This window comes from Pelodiscus sinensis, chromosome 2, assembly GCF_049634645.1.
Source record: "Pelodiscus sinensis isolate JC-2024 chromosome 2, ASM4963464v1, whole genome shotgun sequence".
Lineage (NCBI taxonomy): Eukaryota > Metazoa > Chordata > Testudines > Trionychidae > Pelodiscus > Pelodiscus sinensis.
The window spans coordinates 217,371,275-217,382,870 of record NC_134712.1 but is presented as its reverse complement, the minus strand read 5'-3'; the positions used below and the strand labels follow the sequence as shown (position 1 = coordinate 217,382,870).

The 11,596-nt window shown below is 45.2% G+C and overlaps 1 protein-coding gene across 5 annotated transcripts in view; it reads left to right on the top strand.

Moving 5' to 3' along the window:
* Positions 1-725: 725 nt before the first annotated feature.
* NMT2 (N-myristoyltransferase 2) overlaps positions 726-11,596 on the top strand; it is a 53,492-nt gene continuing 42,621 nt past the window's right edge. For 2 of the 5 annotated variants that reach the window (XM_075922442.1, XM_075922437.1), the window contains exon 1: positions 729-862. In XM_075922442.1, the coding sequence (XP_075778557.1) occupies positions 753-862 (110 nt within the window). In that variant the 5' untranslated portion in view covers positions 729-752. Of the gene's footprint in view, positions 863-3,059; positions 3,133-5,432; positions 5,560-11,596 lie in introns of all 5 variants that reach the window. The other 3 variants (XM_075922441.1, XM_075922440.1, XM_075922443.1) reach the window with 3 other exon arrangements.

The window sequence follows — 11,596 nt, the reverse complement described above, 5'->3', positions numbered from 1 at the left end:
CTCTGCAGAGGCACTGAACTCTTTTTCTGTGAGGGTCCAGTCACTAGAGACTAGTCCAGGGACTAGTTACTGCAGTATGACGATTGGAGATAGGGGACAAATTCAGGGCTGGAAAAGGTCAGCTTGCACAGAGTAATCGTGTTGGCAAAGCCAGGCAGGCTCTAGGCTCAGAGCTTTAGACTCAAGATGCAATAAATCACAAGATGATGACCAGACCCCTTCCTGGCCTGGATGAACCCCAAATGTCACATTTGCAAATGTGCTCCATAGGAGCAGAATGCTGGCCAGGCTGACTGTCCGGCTGGTACATCTCAAACGGGGTAGCCAGCTGTAACCTTGCCTTCAGCCCCTTCGGTGTACTGAGGGCAGGTAGAGCCGGGCTGGTGGCGAACCTCCAGGCCCGGATTCCCCTCTTTCTCGGCAGTTTGGAGGCGTGTGATGCTGTCAGCTTGGAGTTTGGCTGCCGTCCGCCCTCCAGCTGGCAGAGACCTGGGTCCGGCTCCTGGGGCTGAGCCGGGTGAATCAGCCATTTGGGACGTGGCACCTTTTGTGGGCTCCATGAGGCAGCAGGGCTCGTACGGCATTTACCTGCCGGCCAAAAGGGTGGGGGCGGCAGGCGGGCCGGGGGCTCCGGCTCCCCGAGCAGGGGGAGGACAGCAGCTAGAGGGAGCTCCTCCGGGCCGCCTCTGCCGCTGCGCCCCGGTTCCTTTCATAGGCTTCCAGTCCCTCCTCCCCGCCCTCCTTCCCCCGTGATGGCGGAGGACAGCGAGTCTGCGGCCAGCCAGCAGAGCCTGGAGCTGGATGACCAGGACACCTGCGGCATCGACGGCGACAATGAGGAGGAGGCCGAACACGCCAAAGGGTAGGCGGCAGCTCCCGCGGCTGAGCCGGTCGGCGCGTCCGGCCTCGGCTGCAGGACTGGCCCGGGTGCGGAGGCGAGGAGGCGCGCTGGGCTCCTTGCAGCGCCGGGCCCGGGGTGCTCCGGCGGGCGGGGAAGGCAGCCCGGGGCCCGGCGGCCTAGGTGCGGAGAGGCCCTGGGGCGCGTCCGGCTGGCGGGCTGGAGCAGCGCGGGGTCGGCTGGCTGTGGTGCCGCGCGCGGGGAGGGAGAGGCAGCCGTTCGCGCCGCGGCTCCTGCTCGCATGAAGCGGGGCCTGCCTGCAGGGGGCGGGGAGGTGTCAGCGGGCAGGTCCCGCGCTGCGGGGCCTCCATGGAGCTGACAGGCATCGGTGCCCAGCCGCCCGGCGCTGCCCTGCTGGGAGATGCTCGCTGCAGCGCCGGCGTGTGAGCTGCCCGCACCCACCAGCTTCCTCTGGGGCCGGCCGGCCGGCCGAGCCTCTGGGCGGGAGATGGGTTCTGCTCCCTTAGCCGAGGCGTGAAGGGCATGTGCTTGGAGAGCGCCCTGTTTGCAGCTGGCGGCAGCGTCTCTTGAGTTAGCTGAGCTGCTGCCGGTTTTTGTCTGTCTGCGAGCCCCGACTCGCCCGGCGAGGGGAGAGGTGGTTCTTTCCAGCAGGAGGAGGCCTTCGGTAGAGAGGGTGTAGCCAGAAGCATGGCTCTAAAGAGGCGCATTGTCCCTAGGATAACCCTTGAGGGGAAGGAGGTCAAATACTGGCCAATCCATACCTACACGTGATCCCCCCATTAAAAATCAATATCAGTCTATAGTGGGACCTGAGATACCACAAACATTTCCCCATCCATAGACCAGCCAGCCCTGTGAAAGAAAGAGTGGAATAAAAGGTGGCATTGAATGCCCACTGATCTAGGGAGGAATGGGATAGCCACTACTGTGTTTTTATTTGCCATGGCTTTTCTACTTGGGGCCTCTAGAAAGCTCTTCTAATTCAATGCATTTCTGTGGAGTTAAAGAAGTGTCCATATTTTCTCCCTAAGTCTTTTGTTTTATGGCTTTCAAATGAATGGCAAATAGGCAGATCGCTGAATGATCATAATAGACCCTAGGGTGCAAATATGAAGCTATTTTCAGGACTCTTAAATTATCTACCTCGGTCTTGTCATTGACTAAATGAAAATATTCCTTTTTGTTAACACCATCTGCTGTTCAAAAAGAAACATGTATAAATCCACCTGTAATTGGAGTAGGGAGTAAATTTTGTCTCAAGTCATTAATACAGGAAATATATTTTAGTAGTAGTCCTTTCTCATTATTCTTAATCATTTTCTAAAAACTCCTCTTACCATTGATTAGACTTTGTCTCCAATTTCTGGACAAGAATCAAGATAGCCAGTCTACTTGTGTACAGCCCTCATCTTGCACTGGGATCCAAATGTGCAAGCTCCTCATAACTGCTCAGAGTCCTAGTGACTTCAGTGAGGCTTGATGTGACCATAAAAGGCCACTTATGGATTTGAGGGGGCATGTTTTAAGAGTTAATTACATTTAAATTTACAGTCTTATCTTTTGGGTTAGAAATATGTTGGCAAGGAGAAAATACTGTTGCAAGGAGGGGTGACCATAGTGACCTAAGATAGAGGTTAACTGGTAAACTATATAAATATTTTCTTAGTCATTAATTTCTTCTTCGTTTGGTAGACAGCATTTCTGTAGGTGATTTATGGTTGAGAATGTAAAATATTTGTCAGCTGTTTATCTACTGACCTCAGGGCTTCCTTGGCAACAGTATTCTCTGTACCTTAAGTAGCACGTAAAAAAACTTTAATTTAAGATTTAGAAAGACAGACTCCAGTTTTTCTTGTACTTCCACTTCCTCAGTGCAGTCATGCCACGCATACTAAAATAGCAGTGTTAAAAATAATTATAGTAATATATATTTGGAATATTAAAAAAGGGAGAAATTGTGCTATCCTACCTTGGAGTTTTAATATTGTTTATTCGAAAGAAAATTCCAGCATTTCATAATTCTAAGTACCTGAAATTAATATAGCTGAAAATAGAGTACGATGATACATTATTGTCACCAGTGGATCACGCTGACATTCGGAGCCAGTTCAGTAGCCTGCTAATGCTTATTTAGAATTCATGCTTGGTAACTTAATGTCTGTGGTCCAAGTTCTCTTCTTGTCTTCTGTTTTTACTACAGGTTGGACCTCCTTGGTCTAGCACCCTTGGGCCCTGAACTGTGCCAAACCAGAGAGTTTGCTGGACATGGGGAGGTCAGTGCTCCCCTGCTGGCTGCCCCGCTCCTGGGCTCTTCTTCCTGGGGCTTCCTGCCTTGCCACAGCCCTGCTAACACTGGCCCAGGAGGTGCTCTCCATCCTGCTGCCTCCCGCTGCCCCAGGGTCCCCGGGATTCCTGGCTGGGGGCATCCCGCTGCCGCTGGGGATCCCCCAACCGGGAAAACTTGGCAGCCCTGCTGCCAAAAGGGGTTTCCTGGGGTTCCTTGGCCAGGTCACCTGCCGCTGGCAGCCCTGCTGCAGCTGGGGGTTCGCTGGCTCAGGCTGGGACTCCCTGGCCCAGCTGACATCAGGTTTCCCCAGGGAGTGTGGGAGCTCCCCAGTTGGCATCTAGCCCCTTTGATACCAGAGGTTCCTCAGCCAGATTGGGAGTTCCCCATCTACTGTTTGGCCCAGCTGCTGCTGGCCCAGCCGGGGCTCCCCAGTGCCCCCACTTCTCTCAGCTGGCTCCTGCTCCTACCTTCAGGGCTCTTTGGTCCAGCAACATCCATGGCCCTGCCAGACCATGGATGTTGCTGGACGGGAGAGTCCCAGATATGGATGGTTCAGCCTTGATTGATCTGTATCAGCCCTATAGTAGAAGCCTAGCCTTCCAAGCCATTTAACTAGGCATTTAATAGGTATACTGAGTGCAAGAACCAACGTTTAAGTAGGAGCAAGGATAGGATTACATACCCCTATGTGTTGATACTTAACTTGCAGCGGTACTTCCAGTCTTTAATTGAGAAGTAATATGGCCCTCCATGATTCTCTACACAGTCTGTTAGGTATTATGAATTTTCCACAGAAGCTAGTTTTTAATGGGTGAGCAATAGATGAAAAATAGCATACTTTCACATACTAGAAAGGATAACAAAAAGTGAGTGACTGGATCACTTCTGTATAACAAACAAATGATGGATGTCATTAACTTCATAGGACTTACAATACAATAAAGTCAGGTATGAAATTCTGATTTACTGCTGTGTTTTCACATCATTTTTAGCACAGTATCTGCTAATAATGGGAAATATTGTGTAAGGTTGGCCCTTTTGTCAATTGAGGTATACAGTCAAATATTCCAACAGATATTATAGTGAAAAGCCATTTCAGAAACTAGTAACTGAAAGCCCATGCTATTGCCTAGGTGTAATTTTTTAAGTTATGTATGTAAAAACTGAAAATTGCTCAGAACTTAACAATTGGATTGTATTAGAAAGTGATAATTAAACCTGAAGATACTCTAAACAGAGTTCTCAGCCAAGCTTGTAGTTATTTTCTTTGCCTCCTTTGCCTCTGTGATTCAATAGGCATTCTAGGCTTCAAAGCAATGTTTAGGGTAGTTGTGTTGATTTGTATATAGGTTGTGTTGTGCTGGGTGATTTATGTGGGTGGTGAATGACGGGTGTATGTTGTGAGGTTCTGCATACATTTTGGGGTTATTGTGTATGCTGATTGTGCTTGCTGTTGTGTGGGTCGTTTTGAAGAATTGTGGCAGTTGAGCCAAGTAATTCACCATCTGTGCAATGTCACTCAGCCAATGACAGTGCTACTCTACACCTTATTTGAATGTATGGGTGATGGTTGGTTGATTTACCTCAGATATCACAAAGGTCCAGGATTCCTGGCATGACATAGATACATGCCTTACTGTCCCTTGAATGTAATTTGTAAAGTCAACATGGCTGAGAACTGAAAAATTGGACAGTAAATACCATGAATCCCAGTGATTGAAGCTGGTGATATTCTGAACAAAATGGGCTAACAGCCATGCTTGTAGCTGTTTCCATAGTGTCACACTGACTCTACAGAATTTATAGGATTCTAAATGACAATCCTGGAATCTCATTATCTAGATTACAGCAAAACATAACTGCATCTTAGCATTCTGCTCCAGAACTGGAAAATTCAATATTCCCACACACATACCCTCCTTCCTCCTATTATGATGTTTTTTTCTTTTGATTTTACTCTAAATTTGCTTTAAGATTTCAGATTAGTTATTATTACACAGCTGTGCTCTAGAGTATTTACAAGCTAGCTTGGTGCTTTAAAATATGGTCAAGTGTCTTGCTGAGTTTGGAATAGTCTGCATTAGTGGTAATGAATATTTTATTCTGTCTCAGGCTTCACTTTTCTAATAGGGAGGGGTATTGTTTATCATGTGGCAGTCTTTGGTGTGAATGCTATGTAAATTAAATGACTTCTTCAAACTGTAGCTTGACATTTTACATTGGATCATATACTGTTGACCATAAACAACTCTGTGGCATGGTGACAGTGGTTTTTTTGTGTTTTAGTGTGCTGTGGACAGCAGAAGACAGTATAAATATTCAATGGAAAATAATACAGCACTCTCTGGGATTCAAGTGTCTGTGCCCTACACATCTGGTCCCATTTTCAGGATGCAAGATTTATGTATATTGTGTGAGTCATATGTGCTTGTCTCCTTACTCTCCTCATCTCTGAAATTTGTTCCTGTTAGTTTGCTGTCTGCTGCACTCTGTTCCACTTCATAGGAAAAGAGTGTTTATATAAAACGGCTCCATTAAGACATATAGTTTAAAATGGGAATAAATAAATTAAGGTTGTGTTTTTCAAATAATGTATTTGACCCCACCCTCTCATTGCCCTTTCTCTGTAAGGCTTTTTAGTCTATTATCAATGGCTCTTTGCATAGGAATTCTGTATAAAGGGCACAGAGATTTTTCAATAGAGAAGTTCACAAAGATTGTAAATTTCAATATTGAAATGCTTTTCAGATTTTTTTAAACACTCTAATAAAGGGGTGGGGAACCCAAGGTGTGTATGGGGGTGGGGCAGATGCAGGACCCTGCTTGCCTGAATCCAGCCCCCAAAGCTTGGGGCTTCCTCCCAGCATTGGGGAGCTGCCAATGGCACTCCAGCCCCTCTGCTGTCCTCCCACAGGGCTGGAACACACAACTTCTACTAACCTGGGCCCCCCGGTCTCTGGTGTGCAAGGGAAACATGGGGAGTGTCTTTTTCCTCCTCAGTCAGGGACCATACCAGTGAGGCTTTTGTTTAATTTTGTTTTGCTTCTCACAGTAAACATTAAAGGAGGGTTTCTGATTCAAAATATTTTCTCTCTTGAAATAGTTATGATTAGGGATGTTAGCATATAGTTAATTACACGATTAACCAATAAGCCTGGGCTTTTGATTAATCATATTGACTACATGCACTCCCCGGCCCCAGAGGTAGTGGGTGGTGGGGTGGGGGGACATATGGCTCTCACAGAGCCAGCATGTGTGGAGAGCCAGCTTTTAAGGCTCCCCACGTGTACTGGTTTCCGAAGAGTCGTCTCCCCCTCCACAGAAGCAGCAGCACAGGGAGGAGCAGGCAGGAGCCGGTGTTGGGGAGAATTGACTTAAAAGCAGGCTCCCCACAAGCACTGTCTCTCGCCGGCTCCTCATGCATGTAAATGTGTAACCACTAGAATTTCCAGCGGTTACACATTTACATGTAAATGATAGTTAACATCCCTAGTTATGGGAAAAGGGAAAGTCCAAGAATCTTTATTTTTTTTCAAATATATAAACTCTAAATCAAATATAGTTCTGGTATAAATATTATAAATCTTCAGTTCCATGAAATCACATCCATTTGCATATGATCTGAATTTAGGCTTATATAATGAGATTAAAAAAATTTGCAGCCCCCTCAAAAAATGATTTTGTACCCTATTATTGGCTGATGCAGAGCCCAAAACCACTGTTTGGAAAAGCAATGCAGGTATAGACCTCAGCAGTGAAAATGACTGTCAACATTTGGAAGATGGGCTTGTTTCTGAAGTTCAGATATTTTAAACATAAATTTATGAATAGTGGCAATTTTTAAATAGAGTTGGTTTTATTGAAGCGAGAATGGGGGTTCAGCAATATCATTTAAAATAACATTCAATGATGTGATTTGGGAAAGATCCATTCAGACAAGAGGGAAACAGAAATTGTCTCACTGGGAATATTCTGTAAAAATACTTAGCACTTCTATATCCTCTTCCATCTGAGAATCTGAAAGCTTTCATGAATTAAGCTTCTCAACAGCAACTTAAGGAAAGTAAATATCCCCGTTTCTCAGAGAATGGATGAAACAGAAGCTCAGAGAAGCTAAGACCCACTCTTTTAAAAATGTATACACTTTTTTACACTCATGCAAAACAGCAGATGTGCATGTACAAGTAGAAAGGAATGCATGGGTGGAATTAGATTTGTATGTGTAACTGTTGTAGACATTTGTAAAAAAGTAGGCATAAATAACTTATCCAAGGTCATACATGGAGTCTGTTTTTATGGCAAAGTTAGTCTGTTTTGGGTCAGAGCCAGATCTCTTAACTCTGCTTTTACCTTAAATAAGGCCTCATCTACATATTATTTTTGTAGCAGTATAAATATTTTGGTCATGGACAGTGTTCCCTCTAAGCTGCACAGCTTCACAGGTGATTAATCAGCCCCATCCAGTCAGAGGCTCAGGGCTCAGTGCACAGAGCTGACTGCCAGGGTGGGATGGATTTCACCTGTGAAGCTGTGCTGCCCTGCAGCTTAGAGGGAACACTAGTTTATAGATACCATTTTTCTAAACTGATATGCTGGTACATCCCCATATGTGGATGTAGTTAAAGGTGTCTTACACCAGAATTATTTATTCCCCTTCCTGTGTGGGAATACACTTTATATATGCACTTTCCCACGCAGTTATATCTTGTTTTTGACTATGCAGGTGTAGGATGGAGAGGCACCTAGATCAAATTCCACTTCTGTTGCAACTATGTAGTGGGAACAGTGCTCTGATGGACAGGACCACTGCTTGAGTAGGCTGCCTGGCTCTGTAGCCTATGGAACTTCAAGCAAGTGCAAAAACCTTGGAAGGGTGTATCTGTCCCCTGCAGCCCATCCTAATTGATGTCTCAGTTGAATGGTTCAGAATTAAACCTTGGGAGACTACAGAAATTGGATAGGTACACATGATTTGTAAATAACCAACTGTTCATGTTAGGGAATAACTGATCAACTAAGGAGCAAAAGCTTATTGGTTAATGCTATAGATTACATGCATTCCCTCCCTCTGCCCAATCCAGAAAATTTGTTAGCAGGCTGGCCAGCAGCCAGGCTCAGTTCTGTCTCGGGCCAGATCCAGGACTTGCACTTTAAATGCAGAGCTGCAGTGAGGGTATTAGGAATCAGGTGGATAGGCAGCCTGGCTCAGTTCTGGCTCGCACCAGTTCCGGGAGCTCAGTTGTCGTTCCCCCTCCCCCCCCTCCGGACAGGGGCTGCTGCCACCCTATGCTATTGCCTCTGTATCCGAGGCAGTAGCATGGGGAAACAGGGAGCCAGTCCGTGATGGGAGCTGGTTTTTAAACTGGCTCCCCTCGCGGACCCGTTCTTGCCTGGCATCGTGTGCTGATGCCTCTGATACAGCTCGCAGGCTGCCTGTCCACCTGGCTCCTAATACACTTTAAATGCAGAGCCACAGTGGGAGTTACGGAGACAGCAGCATGGAGTGGCAGGGGACTACTTGGGAGTGGGGCAAGAGACTATAGAGAAATCGAATAACAGATAAGAATTCATGAGGTTAATCAACTATTCAATTAACTGATATTTAACATGCCTAGTTCATGTACAAGCATGTTGTGTGTGTAGCATGCCATTTGAACTTCTACCTTTTAGGAAATTCTTCTTTCTTATGCCTATACATAATTACTACAATGTGAATGTGATTTGGATGCTGGACTTGTTGAAGGTGGATGCTTGTCTGGGATTGCTTTTGCCCTCAATTCTGCATAGTCACTGTTTCTAACTTGTCTCCATAGTCAACACATGTTGCTGACCACTGCTGGATTTTTCTGCTGAAAACATGCCTAAAGAAAAGTGATGTGAAGGACAAATAGATTTGTCTTTTAAAATGTTTCATATTCTGTGAAATGTAACAGCAATGAAAGGCTGATATAAGCTGCTGACTCTACAGGGCATCCCTGCTTTTGAATATTTCTGTTGCCTGGACACGTTGTCAAAGAGGAAAAAAATATTTCTTTTGTAACAAGTATTGTGAACATCTAAAATTGAAGGTTGTGATTCTGTAACTGAGATTTGAGAAGAGGCATACTTTAAAAATGGTAAGAGGGGAATTATTCAAACAAAATATGTTAGCACTTTTAATGTTGCTGATCAGCTGAAATAATAAACAAAATGAAAAGAATTTTTGAAAACATGGTTCTGAACTCCACTAAAATGTAAGGTATTATTCTCAGCTGTCTATCTTTTCATACAGAGTCACACATGCGTAAGACGGAAAAAAAAGCAAGCTTCTCCTGGCCAAAAAACAATTTGAATATCCTGGCATAAAAATGGTTTCACAGGGAGAACATTAGTAAGACTTAGCAAAGTTCCAGTTTTTTCCCCATTATTATCAAAGTGACATTTTTTTGAAGTGTAGTCATTTCATTGTTTAGCTAAACTAAATAAAACATTGACCTTTAAGGATGTAAGAGTGTCACCTTGTAAACAGGTAATCGATAACCCAAACTACCACATGGCTACACCTGGCTCTTGGGAAGTTGCTTGCCATCCCACACTGCTGCCTCTGTATCAGTCTTTCCCCATCTGTACCAGTTTATTTAGCTCTAATTTACCCCTAAGGCTATGTCTACACTGCCCTTTTTTGAGCAAGAAAATATGCAAATGAGGTGAAGCGGTGAATATCGCCACACCTCATTTGCATACGTAATGAACTGCCATTTTTGCACAAGGGGCTTTCGCGCAAAAAGGAGCTGGTTTTTTTTCCAGGAAAGATGGCTCTTGCGCAAGAGGGGGTTTTGTGCAAAAAGGAGCCGTCTACCCAGCTCCTTTTCGCGCAAAAGCCCCTTGCGCAAAATAGCAGCTCATTAAGCATGCAGATGAGGTGTGGCGATATTCACCGCTTCACCTTATTTGCATTTTTTCTTGTGCAAGAGAGGACAGTCTAGAAGTATCCTAAATGTTTTCTAAGAACCCAGTAAGCAGTGGAAGTGTTGGTAATGCTGCTAGACAATATTGACCTCCCATGATCCGGCAAATTCCCTGGTTTGGAACCAGTCAAGTCCTGAGGGTGCTGGACTAGAGAGGTTCCACATGTAGCATCATTCTTCTGTGTTAAGTAAGAAACTGTGTAAAAGATCAATCCAATAGAAACAAGATTTAGTTAAATGTGTTTCTTCACATAAACAATACAGAAAATGACTTAATTTTTTTAAACTGTAAGACACTCACATCTTTTGCTTTTGCTATAGTTTGTGAAGTCATTGAAAAGTTAGGTCTACTTGCACATATTTCATCTGACTCATTATAATTTCTGTGTGGTGCTTTGGGACTGTTCTTGCATTATATCATACACATATCAGCAGGGCTTGACAAACAGCGGCAAAGCCTACTTGCCAGCCCCACACTGCGCATGTGCAAGACCCGCATTGCGCATTTGCGCACTGCCAGTGAACGGGGTGACTGGCTGAAATCTACTTGCCACGGGCGAGTAGATTCAGTGATTTGTCGAGCCCTGTATATCAGCAACTAAGCACCCAGGCCTATTAAATAATTTTAAGCGGGATTCTTTTAAACAAGTACATCTCTTAACCTGCAACAGTCTAGACAATTATAAGCACGATTCAAGAACTAAAAATTCTCTGTGCCTCACATATCCAGCTCAAACTAGTGCTGCTTCTTTGAGTAGATGCAGGTGTGTATTACATTGTATGTGTGCATGGTCAGGACACTGTTGATGGAGAATTTTTCCTAGGAGTACCTGTAAAGGGGCTGGGCTAGTACCTTGTGGCCGTAGCCTCTCCCCTGGCTTCCTGTGGTGAGGGTGCTGCCCTGACCTGGGTCAGTTCCTTCTTACCACCTGTAACTGGAGTCAAAGCTCTGTGTGATCTTTAACTTCATAACCTCTCGCTATTTTAGTTTGTTTTTCTAATTGCATATAATTAATAGGCCCTTAGTGTTAAGTTAATGTTAGTTGCACTTAGTTAAGTATCTTCTCTGGGATTTACATTGTATGTTATATGGCAAAGCAGTCCTCAGCAGCGATCCCCTCACATGGTACTTGCTGTGCTTGATGAGGCCCAAATCAAGGAATGGTGTATTACCTGTAGATTGTTCATGAAATGAGCTCAGATGGCTAGGGACCTTCATGCAAACCTCCATAGCCTGCTTCAGCCCTGAGGCCCTTGCTGGATCAGAGGTCACCCTCAGGTTCTGAGAGTGCTGCCACTTTGTACTCTGAAGTAGGTACTTCTCCAAAGAGATTGGAGGAACCGCTCCCTATTAAGTGTGCTAAGGAAAAGGTTTCATAAGACCAAGTGGACTGTTCCAGGTCTTGTGGGGACTCTTCCATCTCCCCTAGGAAGAGTGTGAGCCAGCACAAGGCTAGTCCAGTTTCTCAGTATGTGCCTAGCAGGGAGGCAGAGACCCTGCAC